The sequence below is a fragment of the Ursus americanus genome, chromosome 12 (genome assembly GCF_024610735.1).
Source record: "Ursus americanus isolate L20-20 chromosome 12, mUrsAme1.1.p, whole genome shotgun sequence".
NCBI classification, from domain to species: domain Eukaryota; kingdom Metazoa; phylum Chordata; class Mammalia; order Carnivora; family Ursidae; genus Ursus; species Ursus americanus.
The window spans coordinates 60,268,709-60,296,123 of NC_142138.1; the positions used below are offsets into that span (position 1 = coordinate 60,268,709).

The 27,415-nt window shown below is 40.7% G+C and overlaps 1 protein-coding gene across 1 annotated transcript in view; it reads left to right on the top strand.

The window, feature by feature from the left end:
* The first annotated feature begins 1,577 nt into the window (after positions 1 to 1,577).
* The window catches only part of CTTNBP2NL (CTTNBP2 N-terminal like), a 52,245-nt gene continuing 26,407 nt past the window's right edge, over positions 1,578 to 27,415 (top strand). Inside the window, exons 1-3 of the mRNA XM_045801501.2 lie at positions 1,578 to 1,648; positions 13,796 to 13,919; positions 16,805 to 16,912. Of these exons, the coding sequence (XP_045657457.1) occupies positions 16,814 to 16,912 (99 nt within the window). The 5' untranslated portion in view covers positions 1,578 to 1,648; positions 13,796 to 13,919; positions 16,805 to 16,813. The remainder of the gene's footprint in view (positions 1,649 to 13,795; positions 13,920 to 16,804; positions 16,913 to 27,415) is intronic.

The following is a 27,415-nucleotide window of genomic DNA, read 5'->3' on the forward strand; positions in this document are numbered from 1 at the left end:
TAGTTCGAATTTCCTATGTCATTGCTGCAAAAACACTTGGGCTGCTGTTGCGCACCTTGGTACAGTCTTGTTCTTAAATAGGATGACTCTCTCAGGCTTATAATCAATAGCAGGCAGGTGTGGAGGCTTTTTCTGGCTCTGATGCTGGGTTTATACTCTTCCAGGCCCATTCTGTGGACCAGTCCTCCTTGTGAGAGTCAGTGTGCGGTGAGCAGAACCTGGCACAGGTTTCGAGCCATACATCCTCATTGGAAGTTCTTTCTTTACCATTTACTAGCTCTGTGACCTTACTTGATCTCTTTTCATTGCTATCTTCTCATCTGTAAAATGGGCAGGACGATGTCTATCTTACAGGTTAGGATAGATTTATCATATAATAGCGCAGGTTAAATAAGATATCCCATGAAAGTACCGCCACAGTAATGACATGTCTTCCTAGATCAATACTATGCCCCTAATACTATCTTGCTTAATAATAATTGTTACGATTAGGGATAATGTATTAAAAGCAATACATTACTTATGCATGATAAATATTTAATTGTATCATAAGTATTTATTATATTGTATTTAAAACAATGTGGTTATTATTATTTTAACCAGCTAAATCGATCTGGTGGACTGGAGTGCAGTCTATGGAAAGGGAATCCAGAAACCTTAACCTCAGATAGGGATGCATCCTCTTCCCTCTCTGGGTTATTTGGTCCTGGGAGGGCTTGCTGCTAACAGCAAGATCTGCATTCCTGAGTTCACAAGGAGGGACAGACATTCCTTGCATCCTCTACACTGCCCTCCGTTCCAGCTTCAACGCAAACGCCATTGCGCCACAATATAAGAGGGCCAAGGACACGCATAGCGTGGAAAATCTTGACAGACTAATTTGCAATTATTGCACTTCTGCCTGGAAGGCAGGTCGGACTGGGTTTTGCTCCCCCTGGTGCTACCCGGTGTCCCCACGCCAGGGGCTCCAGTGTTAGTATTTCTCTCCCAAATTTAATGGGAAAAGAGAAGGGAGGGCTGGGGCGGGGGTGTCTCGGGGCTTATCTTTGCGCTCTTGTTTCTAGCACCACACCCACAAGCTGGTCCAAGAGAAAGAGACAGCAGGAAAGCCACGTTACCAGGTTTTCCGACAACTAATTCTAAAGCAGGCACCAAAGGGCATTTCACTTATTAACATTTTGGATCAAATGAAACGTTAATGCGCCCAACCAACCCGGGCACCCAAAGCCCGCCATTCCTAAGCGTCCCAGACCAGGAGGGTAAAGCACGAAACACCCGGCCCCGTGCTGCCCAGAAGCCGCACACAAGGTGGAAAGTTGCAGAAGCGGAGCCGGGAGGGGCGCGAACCCACCCCGGAGCCCGGGCCGGAGGAGGCGCTTCCTCCAGGAAGTGACGCGAGCTCAATCCCAGCCTGGCTCTCCCCAAACAAAAGGGATCTTGGGGCCCCGGGAGGAGCCTAAATGACATTGGAGAAGCCCCTCCTCCAGCCGGCACGGATTGGTGACGGGGCTGAGGAAGCGAGGTGGCGATTGGACCTGGTGAATGCCAGTGCGCCCGCCTGGCGGTTGAGGGGCGGGGCCTCGGGGGGCTGTGGATGGGAGCTGGTGGCGGAGGCGGCGGGGAGCAGAGCCCGGAGCGCCGGGAAAAGGTAGGAGCCGCCAGGGCTGGGGCTTGGCGCTGGCTTGGGGGGCCGGGTTCTCGAGAGAAAAGCAAGGGTAGGACCACCGGTGTCCTCCCACCACCGTCCCAACTGCCACTCGCGCCCATCCCCTGAGGGGGCGGGGCCGTCGCCTCCGCCTCCCGGTATTCCCCGAGGAGGCGGCTCCTCATCCACCGAGGGTCCTCGCAACTGCTTATTGTCCCCCGTCAATTCCAGCTCCGTAGAAGGGCCTTCCCTCCTGACACCGTCGTTTACCCCGCTCGCCCAGCGCCTCAGCCTTGGGGAGGGCGCACAGGTTCCCATTTTCTAGGCTGCCGCCCCCACCCCCGTTCTGTACCCCCCAGGAGGTCAGACATCCCTCCCTACACTTGTCCCTGCTCGCTAGAGTGGGACCAGAGCTAGTTTCACCCGTAAGATAAAAATCAGTGTTTTTCAAAAAAGATGGGCGAAGCAGAAATCAAGACCCGACCTAGACAGCCAGCTCCACAGAAGAAGCGGCCTTCCCCCACTTCAGTTCTTCCCATCCCCCACTCTCTGATACTCGGGCTTCCTCCCGAAGCCCCTCGGATCCTCTCTTCCCTTGAGCGGGGGAGGGGGAGGGTGGCGGGGATCGAGAGCCCACCTGTTTCGGGACGGTTTTAGACTCTGGAGGGAGGAGAAATACTAACTCCCCACTCCCCCTTCACCCTTGGTACCTTCCCTCCACTCTCTGTTCCTTGAGGGAGAACCCAACTTCAAGGGTTTTTTAGGTTTGAGTTGCGTTTCATTTTTGCTTTCTACCCTATTTCTGCCTTGGGAACTTAATGAAAAACCATCCTTTTATGTTTCACAGATAGGTGGGTGTGTTGGATATCTGCAGAGTTGGCCTTACGTGGGTAGAATGCAGTGTATATTGTTTGGCTGTCAGTGAATAATAGCATGTTTTCAAATAAAGCAATGTAGATAAGTAAATAAAGAGCGTTAGATTAGGAATGAATATCTCCCAGTCTAGGGTGGGCTGGTCGGTTGCTCAGGGAGACTGCATTTAACCTTGAAGGTATAGTTCTGTTGAAACAAAAGGCAGGAAGTGTTTGAAGAAAATTCAGGTTCAGCCATCTAGGTTTATCATTAATCTCATCCTGTGGCCTTTGGTTACTCTGCAGCCCCTTTTTTATGGTGGGTTTTTCCTTCCAGGGGAAGCTGAAATACATATGATGTTGTTGATTGGTTTTATAACACCGGTATTACCTACCAGAATTTAGGGGATGAAAAGTCAGAGCAAGTTTTAAATCTCAGAGATAAGGATAAATAAAAGCAAGGTCAACTCCAGCTATTCACAGACCTGTAACCACCAAGAAGTGTCTCTGTGTTGTGCTCATAAAGGCTTTGTCAAGTTGACCTTCATTTCAGCAGGTGCAAAATATTGATGATTTTGGCCTAATGTTAATGACATTGTATCCCCAGTAATCATCTAACGGTAGCACTTACATGTATTAAAGTTTACCATATTTTTTAACATTATTTCTTTTGCTTTCAATCTGAAGTCCTTCTTACTACTGTTATCTATAGCCAAGCTAATAGCAATGAGAAGCAAGGAGTTGAAATCATGGTGGGTAGTTATAATGACTGTCTTTTACCCTCCTGGTTAGACTTTCTGAAGGTAGACCTCCTGAAGTTTATTATTTTTGAATAGTTGGCTTCGAAGTTTTCAGAGCCACTCTTAGTGCTCACAGATCTGTTCAGTGATTGTTTCCAGATCTCCAATAAAAAAGCACAAAGAAAAAACCATGTGGTAGGTCTCCCCAGCAAACACAAAACTTGATAGGAGAGGGTAAGACGTGGGCCCCCGGCAATAGCAGCAGGAAAAAAATAAAAGCAGAACAGGAAATCCCAAAAAAATATATCTTATTACATGAGCAGAGAACAGAAAATAAACTGAGGTAAGAGATTAAGGCAACCCAAACAGGGGTGATTGCCGGAGTTTTAATGAGCAGAGAGGAAAAAGCAAATAATGCTCTTTGATTATTTAGCGCAATAAGCAAGACCTGTCTGATACACGTTTGGGTCTTGGAAATCTTTTCTCTGACTTTTTCAACAACTGTTTGTTCATATTAGATGAGGAGAAGCATTATATGCAGAGGATTTTTATGTATATGTCTAATCTATGTCACTTAATTACAAATTCGTTGAGAGCAGGTAGTAGTAATTTTTAAAAAATCATTGTGTTTTTCCCAGTGCCTGGGACAAGTGTTTGTTGAACTTGGTTTGAAGCTGTCACCTTAGGGTAGACTAGAAAGATAAATTACTGGTAGGATACGGTACAACTTCGTAAATAGTCCATTGCCTTTGCCTTGATTTAGCTTTATTTTCCCTACCTGATGTCTTAGGAAACTCCAGTACCTTAAGTGACTTTAAAATATTGAATTTCCTATAAGGAAACATCTGATGTTTATATATATAATTTTGCTATAATGAAATATGAAGGAGACTTATTAATGTAATCGCTGCTAGTCATTTTAGGATTTTATTTTTCTGAGAATCTGACTTGAGTGGAATGAGGTGAATTTAGGAGAATACACTAAGAACTGATTGCTGGTTTTCAGGATGTTTTCCAAGTGTTTAATTTTGACAAGTTCCTGATCTACCTTGGAATTTTTTAAAGTGGATTTTTAGTCGATTTTGTGCTTTTCTGAACTAGCACTAAATACATGAACAGGGACACAGACAGTATTGGGTCCCTGGATGGAATCATGCGACTGATTATGGTGGGCCCAGTGCACTTGGTCTGTAATGGGCTTGTGTCTTGGCAGAATCAGGTTCGCAATGCTACCAGTTAATTTGCAGAACAGGATTGGAATTCTTGGCTTTCCTGAGTGTAGGAGAACCGTGTTTCAAGGAATTGCCATTGAACTGGCATTTGGTGACACGGTATGAGAAGCAGAGATTTATTTCTGGAGGAAATTTGTCCAGTCTGTGGTGGTTGACCCCAGGAATGGCTTGTCAGCCTGTCTCTGAAGGCCATTTTTTTCTTATTTCCTGCATGTTTGCTGCTAATAACTAAAAATCACATCTTCTGAGTTTCAGTTCAGAGCATTTCAGTGAGAAAACGGCTTATTCATTGTGAGGGTATAGAGCGTGGGAATTGACAGCCGAAACTCTAAAGGCAAACCTGTGTTCAAATCCCAGCTCTGCTGCTCTTTTACTGTGTGACCCAGGCAAGGGCAGTTTTCTATCTCACTAGATCCCATTTTCCTCAGCTGTGACATAGAAGTGATTCTGGGCGTGGTTTTTTTTTTTTTTTTTTTTAAGGTTTACATGAACTAATGTATACGTAAATCACAGAGCGAGGTCCCTGGCATGTAGGAAGCACACAATATTGGTAGGTCTTATTGCCGTCATTATTAGCACTTTGCATGTGAGTTACAGAACTTGATATTAAATATTCTTTTACTCCTTTAGCATTTTAACAAAGGTGAAGAATCACTATATGACTTTTGTTATCATTTGGTTGCTTTTAAATATCTCAGTATCTAGCTAAGATTCCTAAGTTGAGGAAACAAAGCTTATATATGTCATGATCTCAGACATCTGATACAAGGATTTTTAGGAGACTATGTGTGTCTGCCTCGTAGAGTATGTGCTTCGTAATTTTGTCATGCAAATTATCTTTCTTGAATTTTTTGGCCAGAGAAGAAGAAAGGCAAGGGATTCAACCATCTGGTGTGTTCTCTGACTTGTCAGTTGCTACACTTCAAACTCTACCATCTTAAGTAGCTCCATCCTCAGTGTCCTATTTATGGTTCTGTGGACACGGGGATGACAGTACAGGGTTTCACCTTCTGTTAGATTTAAGGATTTTCAGTGGTAATTTTGATCAAAAGTGGTTTTTGCCTTTTGAAGACAACTCCCCCAACTGCCCCTGAAGTAAGGAGCAATGATGGGAACAGGTGAGAAGAAACAATAGACAGGAGTTAAGAGTGGAGGTGGGGGGAGTCGAGGACAGGGGTGTGTGGGTTGAGGAAACAGGACCACAAGCAGGCATTGAAATAAAGAATGCAGTAATATGGTTCCTCCCTGCCAAGTATTTCCAAACTCTGTATTTCAGGTCCAAAGCCAGAGTTTCCAATCTAAATGTATCCTTTGCTGCTAAATGAAGCCTTTCTGACTTGTGGAGCCACAAAGAATGTAATCCTTAATTGTTACTGAGTTCTATAGAAACTAGAAAAGAAAATAGGAGAGCACAGGATGATGGGGTGTACAGACCAAAAAAACTTCTGACCTTGAGCCTTGAGAGCATCTGCTTGGGTCCTTTGTACACAGCTGCTAGGGAGGGCGAGGCTGAAGAGGGCTGTGGGTTTGCCATCCTAGACTGTCGAGAGCCAGGGAAGAAGCACGGCAGGGAGAAGCAAGCAGGGATGAATTGTTTCAACAAGAGATAAGAACTGTAAGTTACAAAGGAGGTAAGAGCATAGGGTAAGTGACAGGTAAATTACAGGAAAGAGAGAGAAGCAGTAACTTTGCTTTGGGGAAGTATGGGGGAAGGGGTGCCCCATCTCTCAGTTGCTGCTAACCCAGTCCTTTCCGTTGCAGCAGGTGGTACAGGAGTAAGGATAGAACCAATCTGGTTCTTTTTTTTTTTTTTTTTTGAAGATTTTACCTATTTATTTGACAGAGAGAGAGAGACAGCCAGCGAGAGAGGGAACACAAGCAGGGGGAGTGGGAGAGGAAGAAGCAGGCTCTCAGCAGAGGAGCCTGATGTGGGGCTGTATCCCAGAATGCCGGGATCACGCCCTGAGCCGAAGGCAGACGCTTAACAACTGAGCCACCCAGGCGCCCCAGAACCAATCTGGTTCTTAAGTGATTTAATAGTTGAGGGTACAAAAATGATCAGGTCTAGTGCCATGTATTAGCTCCTTCCTATTGCCTCTTGTTTTAAATTGAAGGCACAGAAGAAATTTTCTTAAAAGGCTCTATCCCTGAAGACTTCTCCACTGCTAAACCTTTAGCCTTCCCCCCACTGACTGACTCTTAACACATTTGTTCCTCTTGGGAGTCTGATGACTTCTCATTCAGTGTGTCTCACAGCAGTGACCATTTTCCCCTTAAAACCAGTTCCTTTTCTAACATCCCTGTTTCTATTAAGGCGTCATCGTTCTAGTTAGGCAGTCTAAAAGTTCACCCGATCTGGGATGATTTCCCCTCCAGCCTCGTGGAATGGAACCAGTACCAAGTTACTGTAAATTCTGCACGAAGTCTCCTGCATCCGTCATTTCTCTTCCATCCTTACTGCCACCATCCTAGTTAACACATTTTCTCCTCATACCTATGCTTGTTGAAGTTTTCTCCTAACTACTTTTCTGCTTCTAATTTCCCTTCAGTCAAAGCAGCTCTTTCCCTTCCTAAAAGTATGCTTTTGTTGTGAAATTCACCTGGTTAAAAATATATAGTGGCTTCTCATTTCCTAAAAGATAAAACCCAGTCTTGTTGGCCATCATTCAAGGTTTTATACTGTACATTTCTTTCCAACCAGCATTTTTTAAATACCCCCTTTGAACCACACTGCTAGGTGCTAAGTTTAATCAAGTTGAGTTTGTCCAGGGGAGCCAAGTCTCAGAAGACAGATATGTAAACAGAAGAACTAATAAAACAAAGTGATAACTGCTCCTGGGTTATGAATATAGATACATATCCACTATGCATTTAACATAATGTAAAAATTAGCCATGCTATGTTTAGAAAATCCATTTCTCAGGCATGAAGTTAAAATTGTGACTTGATTAAAAGCTGTAAAAAATTCTGTGGAAGTGAAAGCATGCATTCCACCTGTGTCCTAAAGTCACAAAAAGCTAGTGTAGACAGAAGGATGTCCTTTTCTTTTCCCAAGTATGGAGATAACCATTGGCCTGAGCGGATGCTGTGCATGTCCCTGAGCCGACTTTCCCAGAAACTGGCCAGGCCATCTCCTTCCTGGAGCAAATCAACCCGCCAGGTCAGAAGGAGTCAGCTTGTCTTGATTTCTAAATTAGACACATGAATGATAGAAACTGGCAACTCATCAGAAAAGTAAAACTTCATTATCCTTGCTGATAAAACCATGTATGTGCTCCAGGGATGAGAACTGATCAGTCACTCATTTTAACTAACTGAAAACTCACATGTTAAGTGGATCAAGGAATGGTGAAGTAGGAGAGCCAGGATGGAAACCCACACAGCTTTTCACTGCAACATACCGCCTCTCAGGAGAGTGACTGTCCCTAAAGAACCTTGGAGCAAAAACAATTGCTAGGTCCGTCGTTGGTAATCTTCAGCTGAGAGCAAATTGTTAAACTTTTTTAAAAATCCGTGATCTGATTTAGAAGACAAAATTTAAGGGGCGCCTGGGTGGCTCAGTCGGTTAAGCGTCCGACTCTCGATTTCGGCTCAGGTCACGATCTCAAGGCCCTGAGATCTAGCCCCGAATTGGGCGCTGGTTGATTCTCTTTCTCCCTGCCCCCCCCACCTCCCCCCACTTGTGTGCAGGCATGCACTCTTTCTCTCTCTCAAAAAAAAATTTTTTTTTTCATTTAAAAAGAGAGGAAGACAAAATTTTAAAGGTTAAACACCACTACCAGTTATAGTAATTGTTGTGGAATTTTTTGCAGTTCCGGGCGAGGCAGGTTCTGGGCATAGCCACAGCACAGATACCTTGACTGTTTTATGGCTCATCCTTGTACTGTATGTTCTGTTTCTTCCCAGTTTAGAATCCTGATGGAGTCAATGACTTCCTTCCACATTGACATTTGAAGGGTTTTTGTATTTCAGGCTGCTCCTAGAGTTGTGGCCTATGAATCATTTTACTGGAAAGAAAATCAATCTATATGTCATTTTTTCTTCGTTGTGGGATTTTACAACTCTTGGTGACATTATTTCAGAAAAACAGAAGTTTAGGAGAATGATAGGTGATACAGACAGATATATATGTCAATGCAATCTTGTTATAATTTCATTTAAACTAAACAAAGTCAACTGACAAGTATACTTGGTGGTTCATACTTCTGGTATTTTTCTAATGTTAAAAGACATTTTTTAATGACAAATGTTAACATAAAATCTATTATTCATTTTCATTAACATACATTCCAGTAGCTTAACTAATGTAGTTCTTCCGGTTTGGTCTTGTCTCAGATGAGACTACTTGAAAGGGTGTAAACAGATATCCAGGTAGACAGACCTGTTTTTAATAGCGTTGTGCTAAATGTCCTCATTTTGGGGGAGAGATGTTTGAGTGTTTGTTTATGGGCATGAGGCCACTTCCTTCTTTTCCTCAATACACACATAAATCTTACTGGCAACAAACGAGAGAGACAATGAGAGAAACAGACGTATACACATATACAGATAGTGAGAGAAAGAGACAGATATTCACACCCGGAAAGAGATACACCAGACATGCACGAGTCTTAAAACAGAGCTAAAGAGAACGAAAATCTGATACCCATCATGGTGTCCCAGAAAGTGGATTAGACTGGATCTTCAAAAGATGTACGTGTTAGACCCAGTTTTACGATTGAACTGTAATCTTCAGGAATTCACTGAATAACCCTGGCCTCAGTTTTCATCTGTAAAATGAAGAGTGCTGAATTCGATTTCTGAGGTCCCTACCAGATTTGTGGATCACGTTTTAGCTGAGGTTTTTCTACCACACAATTCTTAAAACTGGTGAAATGAGATCTGATGTGAATAGTAGTTACCAAGTAGCGGTAGTTGTTAAGGGAGCCGCTGGAATCAAATTACTTAGGTTCAAATCCCATTTCTGCCGCATACTAGATCGGAGACTTTGAGCAAGTTATTCAGCCTCTGTGCCTCACTTTTCCAGTCTGTAAGATGGGGGTGTGATGGTGGTTGTAGCGTCCGTCATCTAAGGTTGGGATTCAAGTAATTCATGGCAAGTACTTGGAACACTGCCTGGAACCCATTAATGTTTATCTTTTTTTGTTTTGTTTTTATTTAGCTCAATAAATGTTTATCTTTTTTGTTATTACTATTCCTGCTTGAATTCTTCTTGGAAAACTCTGCTATAAAACTCTGAGGTGGTGGTGATTAACATTGATAGGCTCAATTATATCATTATTCATTTCTGTACTGAGCATAAATCCAGAAAATCTGGCACCCTAGAATCTTCTGTGAATAGAGTATGTTTGGATAGAGTACTGAAAGTATTTTAAATGTCGACCTTAGCTTCATTACAGAACTGGTTTCTTGGGGCCTATTTCAGAGTCTGTATTGACTATTGGATACACAAGCATCTCGATCCCTTAGCACTGTTGCAATTTCTTTCTAAGTGCATTATTCGTATCACATTTCAGGATCCTGAAATTCATAATCTCCAAAACTGTTTTGAAACCATTCTGTTGTATATAATACTAGCTATAGTGTGGCTCAAAAAAACAGACCGATAACAGTAAGACAAAGCAAGGCATTCTGAGAAATGTTAAGCATTCTCCTGGTAAGGGGAAGGCTTAATCTAGAAGCTCTGAGAGTCTTTTTAAAGTAGTAAATGGTTAACATGTTGTATTAGTTTGATGGGGCTGCCGTTACACCACAGACCGGGTGGCTTAAACAACAGAAATTTATTTTCTCATAACCCTGGAGGCTAGAAATCGGAAATCAGCGTGTCAGCAGGATTAGTTTCTTCTGAGGCCTCTCTCTTTGGCTCGTAGATGACCATCTTCCCCCTGTGTCTTCACATGGTCTTTTCCTGTCGCATGTTTGTGTCCAAATTTCCTCCTTTTCCAAGGATACCAGCCATATTAGATTAGGGCCCACCCTAATAATCTCATTTTAACTTAAGTACCTCTTTAAAGACCCTGTCTCCAAATGCATCACATTCTGAGGTGCTGGGTGGGGATCAAGACTTCAGTATATGAATGGGCGCAGGAACCCAATTTTTTTTTCTGAGAGAGAGAGAGCACAGGGGGTGGGGGCAGAGGGGAGAGAGAGAGAGAAAGAGCAGGGGGTGGCACCGAGGGAGAGGGAGAATCTTAAGCAGGCTCCACGCTCAGCGTGGAGCCTGGTGCGGGGCTTGATCTCACAACCCTGAGATCATGACCTGTGCCAAAATCAAGAGCTGGAGCTTAACAGAAATCAAGAGTCGGAGCTTAACTGAGCCACCCAGGTGGCCCAAACACTTACTGTGACGCATAGACACGTGAGGATCCAAATAGTCCAGCAGTATCTTTTATCTTCAACTGAAAGATTGATTTGGCATTTGTAGTAAAGCTTATATTGCTTAGTATTGTAGATGGCAGTAAAATATTTGTTTTTATACCTTGGTTTTAGAACCTTTGTAAATAATAATAGCAAAAACAGCTCTCTTTAGTAAAGGTACAAAAGATCTGTTTTCTTGGTCAGAAAATTATTTTCTGAAAGTATTTTGACATGTTTTTCTTCCCTAGCCTAATCCTAAAATGCCAAAAGTGGCATGAGAAGTACAGTTTGGAATGTTGTCACTCTTTTACCCCCAAATGCATAAATAACCCTTCTGAGAAACTAGAAGTGCCAGAGGGTGGGGAAACTTAAATCCTTTTGAGATAGTCAAGGTAAGATGTCAACGCCTTCTACCCCCCAGATAGTAGGTTGCTTTGGATACATTTTTAAAAATAGCAGTGCATTTTTGTCCATATTTAGATTTAGTATTTATAAATGTGACATGCTTATTTTATTTTTTAAGTTTCATATATTCTGGGTTTTTAAGGAAGTACATTATCTAGTGGAAAGCTGTCAAAAACACCCATTTTGTATGTCAGCATTGACTCTGAATTTTAAGAATTGGTTGGCTTCCTATATTTTGTCTTAGCTGATACGTATGTGAAAATCCTTACATAATTGGAGCAAATTTGCTTTCTATCTTATTGCTAATACTAAAAACTTCCTGAATGGGCTGGACCCAGTCCGTTGCAGCCCAAGTATAAGTTTTTTAAAGCTGATGTCTCAGTAGATATTAAAGAAGTGATTTTTATGCAGTTTGCAAGCGTGATTTTCTGGGCAAAACAACTGCTTTGTTTTTTATACTACCCAAGTTGACTTGAAAAAAACCACACACACAAAACAGATCTGTGTAGTTTTTTTAAGGTGTTTCTATGTCCAAAAATATCTAAGACTCATCCAAAAATGTGCTTTCCCTCTTTCATGCGCCATACTACCCACTCTAGAGATGAAGCCTACAGTCCCACATAAAGACAGACACACACCCAGATACTAGATAGACAGACATCGTACTTGTACTCCACCCCACCCTGCCCTCCTGCTTACATAGCTATAGAAACTGTTTGGGGTGTTTCTTTTTCCGCCAACCCATCTCTCTGTGGTAAAAAAGGCAACAACGCCTGCTATCCTGTAGAATTAATTCAGAGTTCCAGAGCAAAAGCTGGGACCTCCTCAAGAACAAAAAGAAGCAACCAGAACCTGAACTAATGGGGCTTGGGTATTACCCAGAGAAGGGAAAAGGTCAGAATAAAATGAACAGAACCCAGGCCGCAGCAACATACCTCCATGGCGAAGTCAGCACTGCCATTTCGGAGGGTCAGGGAGGGGTGCGGGCGCCCTTCTCGATAGCCACAACTCTTGTGACTGTTGGCACATAAAAGTTTGTGTAGAAGACTCACACACTCCTGCCTGTTGGCCCTGACTTGATGGAAAGTAGCGTGTGAGTAGACCGAATGGTGCGCTGGGCAAACTGATGTTTAACATCAGTTATTGATAACCTAGAAAGAAGTTTCATACATATCCCATAAATAGGCTTATTTTTTCCTAGGGTATTAAAATACATATAATTTGGGGCGCCTGGGTGGCACAGCGGTTAAGCGTCTGCCTTCAGCTCAGGGCATGATCCCGGTGTTCTGGGATCAAGCCCCACATCAGGCTCCTCCGCTCTGAGCCTGCTTCTTCCTCTCCCACTCCCCCTGCTTGTGTTCCCTCTCTCGCTGGCTGTCTCTCTCTCTGTCGAATAAATAAATAAAATCTTTAAAAAAAATACATATATTTTATCTCTTTTCTTATATATATTTATTTTTTAATTGAGACAACTGTAAAGCTTAATATAGCTACAGTTAGCTGTATAGGATAATGTATCCAGACAACTTGTCTACGAGTGGTTTTTATTTCAGATTTATAGACTGTGGCGTGCCTTGAACAGACATATCTGCCTCTAAACTCTAAGGAAAGTTACGTCGTGGAGACATTCAAATGGAAGAAATGAGCTGAGCATCTGGTTGAAATGATCTTGTCTTTCAGAGTTACTTAATGGATGGTGACAGTGACAAGTAACGGCTCATTTAGAAAGCAAGTAGAGAGTGCGTAGACTGCGATACGGCATGCCAAAAATCTGGCCGTCATATTTTGGACAATTAATATGGAATTAGCAGCAGCCTTTTTCCAGATATCTTGGGCCACATCATTTAACTATTAGGCAAAAATGGGAGTCCAGTTTGAGAGTTGGTGGGTTACAGTATAAGACACAAGTTCGGTTTCCTCACATAAAATTTAAAGCCTATCATTTTTTAAAAAGTTTGCCGGTCTGATATACTATCAGGAAGACATAAACACAGAATTTGCATATAATTTAACACTTCGTATTTGGGGGAACATGGGAAAAAGTAGGAGCTGGGATGAGTAATTAGCCTTACAAAGTCCAGGCGGTGACAGGTTGATTTGTTTGTTCATTGACTGGCGGGAGGTGAGGTGATATGTGCACACCTTACAAAATTCAGCAGTTTGAAAAGTTCGGTTGTAATTACGTCATTTTTCCATCCGAGTGTATTATGCATCAGTCATGGTGATTTAAGCAAATAGGCTTTTGTCAGTTCAGGGAGACAAAGTCATTTCTCTTCTAGGACTTTCATAAGTTAGTCCTTGAAATGGCAGTGGACATCTTCAAGTAGAAAAAGATTTTGAAAGCCCTCACCTTCCCTAACTGTAATTGCAAAAGGGAAGTCAGATGCACGGTATTTTTCCAATGTTACTCAGCTTCGACTTGAAGAAGTGGCTGTTTTCTTTCTTGTCTGTGTCAACCCACACCTGTCAGACCTTATCAGCCGTAATGACAATTGGCGTTCATGGGATTTATCAAATCGTTTATAGTATGGTCACATAGATAATACATTTCTTATTATTTTGCAGTATTGGACACTTTTCCACCATGCGGATGGCATTTTAAATATACTTGTCAGTTTTCGCAAATTTTAACTGAAGAAGACCTTAAGAATTTATACTCGAGGACGAAAGTGTGACTGCCAGTTACCAGGTCAGTATCACCCCCACTCCCAGGAATATCGCTATCACCCTAAAACACATGTAGTTTTACTGTCTTTCACTTATATTAAATTTATTGCAGTGTCTTGTGTATTGAGATTGGAGCCAAATATAAAGAACGGCAAAGAACTGCTGAATTTTAGTATTTCTAAAGAAAGGTTATGGGAATATGTGAAAACAGACCTGTTGGTTTTTCAGTTACACAGCTGTGACCCTTTTTTTCCTCCTGTGTCGTATTTGTATTGTATTCACTTCATGTAGACACTCAGCTGGATGAGCGGGTACATATTAGCAGAATGTTCCAGATATTAAAATGTGTGTGCAGAAGCAATTTACAAATGTAGATAACAAGACTATAGTGCTTTACGCCATTGACAAAGAATGGAATTTTTCCTTGCCTGGGCCGGACTCCTTTATGATTAAAGTGACTCTGAAGATTGTTTCCGTTTTTCTCTTTTACGAGGATGTATTTATCACAACAGATCCAAGACTTTGACTTAGGTATGGTCTAATTTAGCTCTTTGTATTTTCACTTTATTCTTATTTCACTGGATTCTCTAACAATAAATTCTTGATTTTGACCCATGAAAGCTTAGAATGGAAACAAGAAGGACTTTAGAGATTATCTAGTCGGTCTGATTTTACCTGTGAGGAAACGCCGTGCCGGAGCAACTGGGTAACTTTTTTCCTCAAGGCCACAGAGCTGCTTAGTGGCAGAACTCAGACGAAAATTCTGCACTCCTCACTCCCAGCCTGTTGTGCTTTCCTCACATGGCACTGCCCCCTTCAGTCCCAGTTTTCGATGTCGAAATAAGAGGATTGAAGGACTACACAGATACTGAAGGACGGAAGAAGAATGCGTGTGAACACTACTGTTGTACTTTGGTGCCCCTACATCCCGTTCATTTCCTCAGTGCAGTTGGTGTTTACCGAGTACCTTTACGAGTGCTCAGTATTCTGCTTACCATCCTGGGAGGGAAGGGGATGGGCATAAAATGATAGGATTTTTTCCTCTGCTTTTTCATCTCTGCGAGATTAAAACATGAAACCATCGGGAAGAGGGGGACGGGTTTCATCTAAGAAACCAGTGTGACTCAACTGGTGGCTTAAACTCCTCACCGTTCTTCACTCCAGGATGCTCTCAGCCCTCTTCACTTGTGTTTCCCAACTGCAAAAGGGCAGCTTGAAGGTATTTCTGAGGTCATTGATCTTGGCTGCCCCCAATTTTGGTAATGCCTTTCTTAGAATTCTTGTGGAAAATGAGAGAGGATAGTAGTTATTCATAATTAGACCATTGTTCAGCTTGTATCAGGAACGTGGCAAGATGGTTTACGTTTATAAACCCAGTCTCCACAGCAACCCTATGAGTTAGATATCATCATCTCCCTTTCACAGTTAAGAAAACCAAGAATCAGAAAACTTGCCCCAAGTCACGCCACGAGCAGACCTGGCATCTATCCGACTGCAAAGCCACACGCTCTTTCCAACATACCATCTTAAATGAAGTGTGTGGCTTTATTGGGTTTGTGCTTTTGTTGTTTTAGTTCTTTTTAAAATAACCCGTTGTGAGAGGCCTTCTATAATCCCGAAGTGAGGATCACTTACCAGCTGCTAAAACTCGGGAGTTAGAAAGTTAGCAGCCCGAGCTGCAGTTAGATGGAACATACTTTGCCATGTGGCAAAGGTTCGTACAGCGTGTCTTGGAGCACAGTCTGACAACAGTGAAGTATGCCTGTTCTGCATGCTCTCCCTCCCTGAGAGGCAGCAGCTCTGGAAGGAATCAATGGCTCTTTTGTGTGCCTCCTAAAATTTAATGTGCTCGTAAGAGTTGGGAATTACTGGAGGGTGTGTGAACTCGTCATGGTGTAATTCACTTTAAAGGAAACTATATGAGAGTGACAATTTGGAGGTAACAAGGGAGAGAAGGGAAGTAGTAATTGGCTCAGTCTCAGAAGTTATAAAATGCATCTTACCGTACCCACTGATCAGAAGACCCTTGGAACATTGTGTAGCAGTCGAACCTCTATCTCTGTGTGGTTTTTGAGAAATTAATCTTGTGGCAAGGATGGAGTCTGTGCTGTGCAGTTTGCCATTTAACATATTTCAAAAGATGTAAGACTTCTCAGAGACATGAACTTACTGCGTCAGATAAATTCAGTTTGTAGTCATCTGTCCAATTAAGATGTTTAATAAGGACAGTATATTTTAAGAAATTATTTAAAAGTCTATTTGTATGATGGTTGCATTGAAGTCTTATTTTATTAGATGAAATATAAATACTGTGATAGCTGTTTCTCCTTTTAAACCGTCTACTTTCACAGAGAACACTTATCACGCGAAAGTAGACGGTTTAAAAGAAGAGCGTCTCCCATACTGCCACTGGACATTCTCTTTGCCCAGATTTCGTTTCGGCCAACTTCAGAGCGATTCCGGAATGTTTTATATACGGTTTAGACATTTGGTTCTGTAAAACTGGGAAATCTTTTCATGGTCTCACGATTTTCTGGTAGAATAGTATTCATGATAGCACAATTTTACCTGTGCTTCTAGTGGGCAAAACTCATGACTAATTCTTTCTGAGACCTCCCAGGATGTTCGTAAATATGCCTGGAGGAAAAATGATGGAAAATTGATCTTTGTGAGTGGTGATGAAATCCATAATTAAGGTGAATTTTATTTTCTCTTACTGCTCAGTTTATGATTAACATCAGAAAGCTCTTATTTTTTTTCTACTTAATTGTACCGTTTGCCATCTTAAAGCATTTTTTACTGTAATTGTTGCTCTTTTCTTGTCTGACTCACTTTATTTTTTTAAATTTTTTCTTATCGAACTCACTCTGGCTTCTGGAGATTGTCTGATCATTGCTTTTGTTTTAGGCTTTCAGGATGAATCTGGAAAAACTCAGCAAGCCTGAACTCCTAACACTATTCAGTATTCTTGAAGGAGAGCTTGAAGCGAGGGACCTCGTCATAGAGGCTTTAAAGGTGTGTTAAAAGAAAAAAAGAAGTCATCATATGTTTTGAAAGTCATTTCATGGGTTGTAATGTCTTTAACCTGGGTATTTTCTGTGGTTCCTGTTGAAGTTAGAGGCCTGGGTATGCATACTGATACTTGCTTGGCAGCCTCCTGTGTGGTATGCTTTTAGGGACAATGGTAAAGCCTTTCTGACCCCGGAATAGTTCCTTTAGTCTACCCCATGTCTGGACCTTGAACTTCATTCTTTAGCTTGCAGGCCTTAACCATTTTTGAATGCCAACTACTTCGAACCTGATGAGACTTGCTTCCTAAAAAATGTGTATACATCCATATACTAAAATTCAGGATATACTACCTGGGAGATCAAGGACTCCATGAAGACCATTTCTGGATTCCCTAGACCCCAGATGAAGAATTCTTCTGTTGTAATATTTGATATCTGTTAAGACACAATGGGTGGGGAAGGTGGGTATGCGATATGTGGAAACTCTACTTTCCACTCACTTTTTCTGTGAGCCTAAAACTGCCCTAAAAGGGGTGCCTGGGTGGCTCAGTCAGTCAAGGGTCCGACTCCAGATCTCAGCTCGGGTCTTATCTCTGGGTCATGAGTTCAAGCCCCGCATTGGGCTCCACACTGGGAGTGGAACCTACTTAAAAATAATAAGTAAAAATAAAACTGTTCTAAAAAAAAATAAAGTCTAATTTAAAAAATACAAGGCGGTATCCCTCCTTTCAAGTATCATGAATCCTTTACACCATTGTAAGGATGCTTCCCAATCTGTCTTGAGATCAGATTTGGAGAAGCAAGGACAAGACAGTAAGGGTGCCTGTGTGAGCATCAGGGGGATGAGAGGAAGGAGAAATGGCCAAAGAAGAGAGATTGCAGCATGCTGGAGAGAGCATAGTCCCTGCAAAACACACCAAGTATAAGGATCTAAGAAGATGCTTATAGTTTCAAATATAATTAGAGGTTATATCAGTGTACATCTTAAAAGCTCATTGGTAAAAGGTCTGTGAAGTACTTTGGGCTTCCTTGTTTTTCAAAATTATCCTTTTTATTAAATATTGCATTAATGTTTATTTCATGTGTGTTCATATGAAGCTCCATTTTTGAAGATTTTTTTTTATAGCAACAAAGATAATTTTCTAGATAATTTTCAAGGAGGCTTAGGGAATCAGTGATTTCCTAAGTAGCCATCAATAACCACTCAATAGAGTTCATACGAAAAGCCTTTTCCCTTCCTGCACTGATAGAGAGTAAATGTGGTGTTCATTTAGTCGTATCTGAGTAGTCTTTTCTTGGATTACTCTAAAGTTATAATTGTGAAAAAAATAAAATCTTAAGTATTATTTCTATATGCTCTTAATGTGACATGCTAATTTTTTTTTTCAAGAGTGACTGAAAAAGACTGACATTTCTGTCTAATAAATATGCCTGAGGGTAGTTTCTCACTGAAAACTGTTGGTTCTTGTTTTGTTTTGTTTTCCCTGGTAGCTTTGTCACGTGTGATAAGTCATTTCCAATGGTTTCATTCTCCAGAGTGCATGAGGCAATTCCCTTCTGAAATGTGGGGGTGGGGGTGGGGACAGAGTCTGTCTCCTTTTCTTCCTTTCCCTGCTTGCTTCAGTCTTGAGTTGCATGGCTCCCTAGGGATCACGTGTTTATGGCTTTGACACATGCCTAGTCACATACATTAAAGTTCATTGCCTGAGTCTTTGCCTCCCATACCACCAATTAGAACTGTATGACTTCGGTCACGTCATTCAGTCTGTCTTCCTTCTCTGTAATAAGAATAAATGATTAACAACTAGTATTTGTATGTAACACCACAATTTGCCAGGTGTTGCAGATACTGTAACAGTGTAGGAGTCATTTTTTCCCCTTTATGTAGATTCTTTCGGTGCATACCATGTTCCCCATATCCAAGGAACAGTCAGCGGTCGCTAATATTATGAATGGATGACTCTAGTGTGCCCTCAGCGGTGCCTAGTGTTTTAATGACTCCCCTGCCAACATACATTGCCTATAAATGTTCAGTCTGGCTGGTGACTCATTTCTGCCGCTTCCACAGGCCTTCCCCTTCTGTCACTATTGGTGAATTTTCTTCCTTTCCCTGTACATCCCTGGAAACTATTCTATTTCTCAAAACCCCATCCCATTGTTACCAGTAGTCCTAACCTGATTAAACCCAGGACACCCTCCCATTTCTTATCCCATATTTATCTGCTCAATGAAGAGAAGAGAAAAAAGGATTGGGGGAAGTTTGAACTGGTTCCTAATCCTCACTCCTATTGCCTGTTGTTTTCTCAGTTCTTTGTCTTGGTTCTCATCTGAGAGCCTGGCTCTTCTGTCCGTCGTAGGCATTATCAGCTTAGAACCCGAACAGTTCACTGATTAGGCTGCACGGGGAGTCCTTGGCTCATGGCGATGACTCCTTGTAAAACCCAGAAAGCATTTTCTAGGAGCAGTATTACTATAAATAGCAAGCGGATTTTAGAAAACTACAGTAGTTTGGCAACATGTGTTAAATAGACTCAGCTGAGGATCTACCCCTGTTGGCACTGGGACTCCGGGAGGTGGTTCCCCGTAAATGTTACAGTTGACTTTTACAAAAACTTGTGGGCCTCAACCCCTTCACAATTGAGGTAGGGGTGGGGGAGGATGGCTGCCTCTAATGGAAAAAAGCAGGCCAACCTTATTTTCTCTTTGCTTTTCAGCCTTAGAAACCAAACAAACCTGTAGAGCTTTATGTGTCTAGTTTGCTAATTCTGACATCCTCAGCACCCAGCATAGGGCCTAGCCTATAGACACGCCATAAAGATTTGTCGATGAAATGATTGTACCGTTGTGATGCGTTGCTTTAAAAGACTGCCACAAGATTTCAAAACGAATGTTGTGAATTATTAGATTTTACAGCTTGTTCTTAGGTGGCTGCAACATACTGCCTTCTGGTTTTAACGTTAATAGATGCGTAGGTGTTTGTTGCACATGTTTTCCTAAAATACATTTTTTCTGCATGAATCCAATTTTAGTTACTTTAGGCAGCTTCTGACAAGTCGAAAGAGCAGCTTGAGAAGCAGGAGCTATAATTAAGGGAGCACTGGGATATAAGACACCATTCCGAATCGGGCACAAGTGTTGTGTTTAGTCTGCATAGGGCTTGGAGGTGATAAAGTTGTCTTCTGAGGCTTAAGCTAGATGCAGTTTAGGTTGAAATGAATAGCTTCGCCAGAAGCGAGGCGTCTTTAAACAGTCTATTGTTAGAGAAAATACGTAGCAGCTGGGGTCAGAACTGCTTCAGTCCTTTTGAGAAAAGCAACTGCCATACCAGATTGTTAAAGTTAAAATAAAATCTCTCTTCATTTGTAGTTTTTTATTTGTTTGGGCCTCTGTAATATATAAAGATTTTACTGTTATTATTTCTATAATTCTTGCATAACAACAAACACTGTTGGACTTCTCAGACTAATATGGCAGCTTACTAATTTTCTTCCATTTAGTATTTCTTAATTCATGCTTAGTGGGTTGAAACGATTTTGAAATAGTTATGATTGGTTTTTTTCCTTCTGTTTGAGTAAAAAGGCTTATTTTTTTTTCCCTCCTTACCTTCAAAATAGATTTTTTTCCTGGGCATAAAACCCATTCTTTAACCTTGCAACTTTGAACAAAACTATGTGGTTCACTGTTGGCTGCTAGGTAAATAGTAGGTCACATTGACAGAGGTTGGGTTTCTGTAGGGATATATTTATTATAAAGGTCCCAGATCCTACATATAGAGCTATAATTATAAAAGAACTTCATTCATTTTCCAGAATTTCTGCAAAGTGCCAGATTGCAACTACACCCTTCTAGAAAAGCCCCCACCATAGTTAGATTTCTCCCCAAAATATAAAAGCCTCCTCATTCTTCTATTGCAGCCAAGACATGTTTGGCATAGAACCAGGAAAGTCAGTAGAAAATAGTGTAATATGCAGCTTTTCTATATTTAAAGTCCAGTTGTTACAGAGGCCATTTATACTGTATTTGATCCTAATTGAACTTTTATATAAAGTGATTTTCTGTTTTACAAGAGATTATTCAGAGTAAAACATTCTTTGTGAAAGTCTTTCTCTTTGACCAGTTTATTCTCATGAATGAGAACACTATAGGAATCCTTTCCACAGTGAAAGCAAATGACATGGCTCATGAGCTAACTGTCCTGGGGAGGCTGGGGTGGAATCACACAGCTCAACAAGAGAGCCTAAGCGCATTAATTCTAAGCAGATCTAGGAGATGGCTTCCCAGCGAGGCTTGACTACTTCAGAGGAAGATGAAGGACCCTTAATGGCCATTTAAAAAATTTGGAAAATAGATTTGATTGCTAATAAAAGTTAGATTAAATCGTTTATTTTTGAGTCTTCCACATTGGGTATATTATATCTGCATGTCTTAGATCTGATGCAATATCAGGTTTTATTAAGGTTTTTAGATTTACATTCATAACCTTTATTATAAAACATGTTTTAGAAGGGAATTAATCAGTGGGTGTTTGGGGCCATATTTTAATTTTTTTTATAGTTGGAATGGCTGATATTTTTTATTCCTACTCTCTCTGAGTGAAGTCCAGACATGAAATTGTAGCTTTTCAAACAAGAGACATAAAAATAATTACTAGGCATTCTACAAAACTATTGATTAGAATATTCATTTAAGCATAGCTGTGAAGAGCATGGAGCTTTCAAATCGAAAGGTTAGAGCTCTGCCATTTAATTGTGTGATCTTCAACCAGTTATTTACCCTGTTAAGCTTTATCAGTAAAATGATACATTGTGAGAATTAGATAGCAAATGCTATTCGAGGTGCTCAGTGCTCATTTCCTCTTAGTTATGATTATTAGAAGAAAAGTATACAGTCCATCCATTTTGAACAAAAGTATATTCCATAAAGCGAGAAATACGGATAATATGCTATTCTGCATATGAAAGATGAATCTTTACATTAAATATTGTTGTCAATAGGACTTACACTTTAGCTTGTTTTTCTTATGGGAATTGATGGTTGTGAGTTGATCCATCCCGACCCCCACCAGAAAAGCATGTATTTTTGAGACAGCTGGCAAGGGTTAAGGGTGTGCTCTGGGGCACGAAACAGATGTGATGTTATATCCCCCTCCCACCCCTAATGAAAACAGGAAATACAGGGACAACGTGGAAGCCTTTGTAGAATTGATTTTTTTCCCCCATTGATTTCCTTGTGCATTTCTCTATTGTTTGATCTGGCATACTGTTAATATTTTGTTTTTCTCAACAGCTTTATTGAGGTATAATTGACATACGATAAGCTGCATATATTTAATATGTACAAATTGATGTTTTGTTAGATGTTTCCCTCATGAAACCATTACCACAATCAAGATAACGAACATATCCATCCCGCCCCCCAAATTTTCCTCATGCCCCTCTGGGACCTTTTTACCTAACCTTCCCACTCCTCCCTACACTGGCACCCAACCCACTAATCCACTAGAGATTAGTTTATATTTTCTAGAATTTTATATAAGTGGAGTCATACAGAAGGTACATTTTTTTCCCTCGGCCTGGTATTTCACTCAGTGTGATTATCTTGAGATTTATCCATGTTGTTACTGTATTGATAGTCCGTTCCTTTTAACCGAGTAGTGTTCCGTTGTATGTCTGCTCCATGTCTGTTGATGGACATTTTCGTTGTTTCCGGTTTTGAACTGCTGCAAATAAAACTGCATATACAAGGCTTGGCATAGACATACACTTTCATTTTTTTTTGAATAAATACCTAGGAATGAAATGGCTCTGTTACCTGGTGGGTATATGTTTGTTTGGTGGTGGCTGTTATTGTTGTTACGAAACTGCCAAACTTTTCCAAAGTGGTTATACTACTTTACATTCCCACCAGCCATGTGGGTGGTAAGTAAGTATAAGTAAGTGTCGCAGTTGCTCCACACCCTCACTAGCACTTGGTAGGGCCGGTCTTTTTAATCTTAGCCTTTCTAATAGGTGTGTAATAGCTCATTGCAGTTTTAATTTGCGTTTCCGTATTGACTAATCATGTTGAGCACCTTTTCATGTGCTTCCTCACCATCTGTATTGTTTTCTGACTTGTTCAAATTTTTTGGCCATTTTTAAAATTGAGTTGTTTTCTCATTATTGGATTTTGAGGATTTCTGATGTAACTAGATGCAAGTCCTTTATCAGATGTATATCTTGCAAATATTTTCTCCCGGTTGGTGGCTTGTCATTTTATTCTCTTCACTGTATCTTTTTTAAGATTTTATTTATTTATTTATTTATTTATTTATTTATTTGAGAAAGAGGGATAGAGAGAGCATGAGCAGGGGGCAGGGCAGAAGGACAAGCAGACTCCCTGGTGAACAGGGAGCATGATGCAGGGCTCGATCCCAGGACCCTGAGATAATGACCTGAGCCAAAGTCAGACGCTCAACCAACTGAGCCACCCAGGTACCCCTTAACTGCGCCTTTTGAAGAGCAGAAGTTTTTCATTTTGATGAAGTCCAGTTTCTCAATGTTTCTTTTATGGATTTTTCTTCTTTACTAAACCAAGGTCAGAAAGGTTTTTCTCCTGTGCTTTTTTCTATAATTTTATAGTTTGTTTTACACTTAGGTCTATGATACAACTTGAATGAATTAATTTGTTATGTAGTACAACATATGGATCAAAGTCTTTTTTTGTTCATATGGATATCCAATTGTTCTAGCACCATTGGTCAGAAAGACTATCCTTGCTCTGTAGAATGGCCTTGGCACCTTTGTCACATCAGTTTTCCATATGTTTGTCGGTTTATTTCTGGGCTCTTTGATTTGTTCCATTAATCTATCTTGATGCTAATACCACATTTTCTTTATTACTGTGGCCTTATAATAAGTCTTAAAATCAGGTAGTGTTAATCTTCCAACTTGTGGGGTTTTTTCCAAAGTTGTTTTGGTTATTCATGCTCCTTGGCATTGCCATAGGATCTTAAAATCAGCTCATCAATTTTTCCAAAAATCCTATTGGGATTTTGATTGAGATTGCATTGAGTCTATAAATCAGTCCAGGGAGAATTCACATCTACTAATATTGTCTTTTCTAATCCATGAACATGGTGTTTCTCTCCATTTATTTAGGTCTCTCGGCAGTGCTTTATAGTTTTCAGTGTATAGGTCTTTCCCATCTTTTGCCAGATGTATCACTAGTAGGGTAGCTCTATTTTTAACTTCTTGAGGAACCTCCATACTGTTTTCCAGAGTGACTATACCAGTTTGCATTCCCTCCAACAGTGTAAGAGGGTTTGCCTTTCTCTGCATCCTCACCAACATCTGTTGGTTCCTGAGTTGTTCATTTTAGCCATTCTGACCAGTGTGAAGTGGTATCGCGTTGTGGTTTTGATTTGTAGTTCCCTGATGATGGGTGATGTTGAGCATCTTTTCATGTGTCTGTTAGCCATCTAGATGTCTTTGGAAAAATGTCTGTTCTTGTCTTCTGCCCATTTCTTAACTGGATTATTTGTTTTTTGGGTGTGGAGTTTGAGTTCTTTATAGATTTTGGATACTAACCTTTATCAGACGTCATTTGCAAATATCTTCTCCCATTCCATAGATTGCCTTTTAGTTTTGTTGATTGTTTCCTTTGCTGTGTAGACGCTTTTTATCTTGAAGTCCCAATAGTTCATTTTTGCTTGCCTCCGGCATTGTTTATTGACCTTCTCTTAGATCAGGTAGAGTGATGTGGAGTAGCTTTTTCAGCTTTGCTCTACTACTTTTTTTTTAAATTTTTTATTATGTTATGTTAGTCACAATACAGTACATCCTTCGTGCTCTACTACTTTTTAGAAACTAAAATTCTGCAATTTAATTTTTAAAATTTTGCTGTAGAGAGTTGTTATTATTTTTCCAATGGCAAAACTTAATAGTAATTTAAAAATCATAGCCATCTCAAAAAAAGAAACAGTTCTTCTGCTGCTTTAATGAACTGGTCCCATTAAAGTAGGTTGTTTTTTTTTTTTTAAAGATTTTATTTATTTATTTGACAGGAGAGACAGCCAGCGAGAGAGGGAACACAAGCAGGGGGAGTGGGAGAGGAAGAAGCAGGCTCCCAGTGGAGGAGCCTGATGTGGGACTCGATCCCAGGACTCTGGGATCACGCCCTGAGCCCAAGGCAGATGCTTAACTGCTGCGCTACCCAGGCGCCCCCCTTTAAAGTAGTTTTTATCCTTTGTTTTTATTAGTTTTAATGGTTTACTATCTTCTTCTTCTTTTTTTTTTAAGATTTTATTTATTTATTTGAGAGAGAGAGCGCGCACGCACGCAGAAGTGGGGAGGGCAGAGGGAGAGGGAGAAGCAGACTCCCCGCTGAGCAGGGAGCTGGATCCCAGGACCCTGGGATCATGACCTGGGCCGAAGGCAGACGCTTAACCAACTGAGCCACCCAGGTGCCCCTCTATCTTATTATTTGATAAATATTTTTTTATCATTTTTGATAAATAATTTTTCAATATGTACATTTTCACTTTCTGATAGAATATTATTACCTCTTTCTTGAAAGTAACAGAACTAATCTAATTGAAGTTTAAAGATTATCTTGAAGATGATCTTTTCATGTTAAATGATTTAAATTGTATTTTAGTATGTCATATCACTAGCCAGTAAATAGACATCAAAATATACTGTTTCTTTATTATTTCCTAGAAAGCATTCTTTTTCTCATTGTTAATTTGGACCACAGGAAGCAAATTTATTTTAAAGGGGGTTTATTTATAGGCCACATCTGAATGGTGTTCCACAGAGTTACTGCGGAATAGGTAGACCTGGTATTACTTCTCTGTTATGCTTTTGAATTAAAAATTCAGTGTTGGTTTCTTTTATTAAATATACTAATCTCAGGACACCTATTTATTGAAGAGAGTTGCTGTAATCTAAATGGTGTTATGTAAAAATTTATTTACAGAGGGGCGCATGGGTGGCACAGCGGTTAAGCGTCTGCCTTCGGCTCAGGGCATGATCCCGGCATAATGGGTTCGAGCCCCACATCAGGCTCTTCCGCTATGAGCCTGCTTCTTCCTCTCCCACTTCCCCTGCTTGTGTTCCCTCTCTCGCTGGTTGTCTCTATCTCTGTCGAATAAATAAATAAAATCTTAAAAAAAAAAATTATTTACAGAAAATTTTTCTGGAAGTTACTTCCAGTTACCCTCCAAACCACTTATGATAACATAGTTATATTGTTCTAGTTCCAATTAATTTTTCATAAAAAGTAGCCTTTGGTTAATGGGTGCATGAATTAGGTAATACATCCGCATGATAGACTGTTAGGTAGCTGTTTTATTTGGCTATTTTAAAACATTGGGGCGCCTGAGTGGCTCAGTCGGTTAAGCGTCTGCCTTCGGCTCAGGTCATGATCCCGGGGTCCTGGGATCAAGCCCCATGTCAGGCTCCCTCTCCCTCTTCTCCTTCCCTCTGCTTGTGCTCTCTCTCTCTCTCTGTGTCAAATAAATAAATAAAATCTTAAAAAAAACAAAAACCATGATGCATATGAAGAAGTTTTAATGACATGGTAATGTTCCTACAGTGTAATGTTAAATTTGCAAAGCAGTGCATAACATTAAATATATCTTTTAATCTTGATTATAAGAATAATGTGTGTATACACAGGAAAAGGACTCAAATAGACTGAAATTTATAGTTTTATTTATTTTTTCTAGAGAGAGGAAGAGTGCACGTACATGCATGAGTCGGGGGGCGGGGGGTAGGGGCAGAGGGAGAGAGAGAAACCTTAAGCACAACACAGAGCCTCCTCCACGCCTAGCACAAAGCCCAAGGTGGGGCTTGGTCTCACAACTCTGAGATCATGACCTGAGCTGAAATCAGGAGTCAGACAATTAACTGACTGAGCCACCCAGGCACCCCTGAAATTTGTAGTTTTAGTATTAATAGTGGTTGTCCCTGGGTAGTAGAATCATATGCACATTTTAATTTTTTTCTCCATAACTTCTGTATTATATGTAAATTACTTTGAAATCAGAAACACTTGCTTTTTTTTTTTTTTTTAAAGATTTTATTTATTTATTCGACAGAGATAGAGACAACCAGCGAGAGAGGGAACACAAGCAGGGGGAGTGGGAGAGGAAGAAGCAGGCTCATAGCGGAAGAGCCTGATGTGGGGCTCGATCCCAGATCGCCGGGATCACGCCCTGAGCCGAAGGCAGACGCTTAACCGCTGTGCCACCCAGGCGCCCCAGAAACACTTGCTTTTAAAATACAATAATCTTATACAACAGCTTCTTGTTCAAATATCTGTTTATTAACAGTCATGCCCTAAGAAGATAATTTAGTTACATGTTATTCCCTTTGGAGGGAAAGATACTAGAGCTAATTAGAACTACAGTTAAATTCTTCCCTGTTTGTTGTTCCTGATATTGTTAATATTTTTCTTTTCCACCCTAAATAACTCGACTGTCTCTGCCTGAAAAACCAACCTAAGCTCCCAAGCTATACAATAAAAA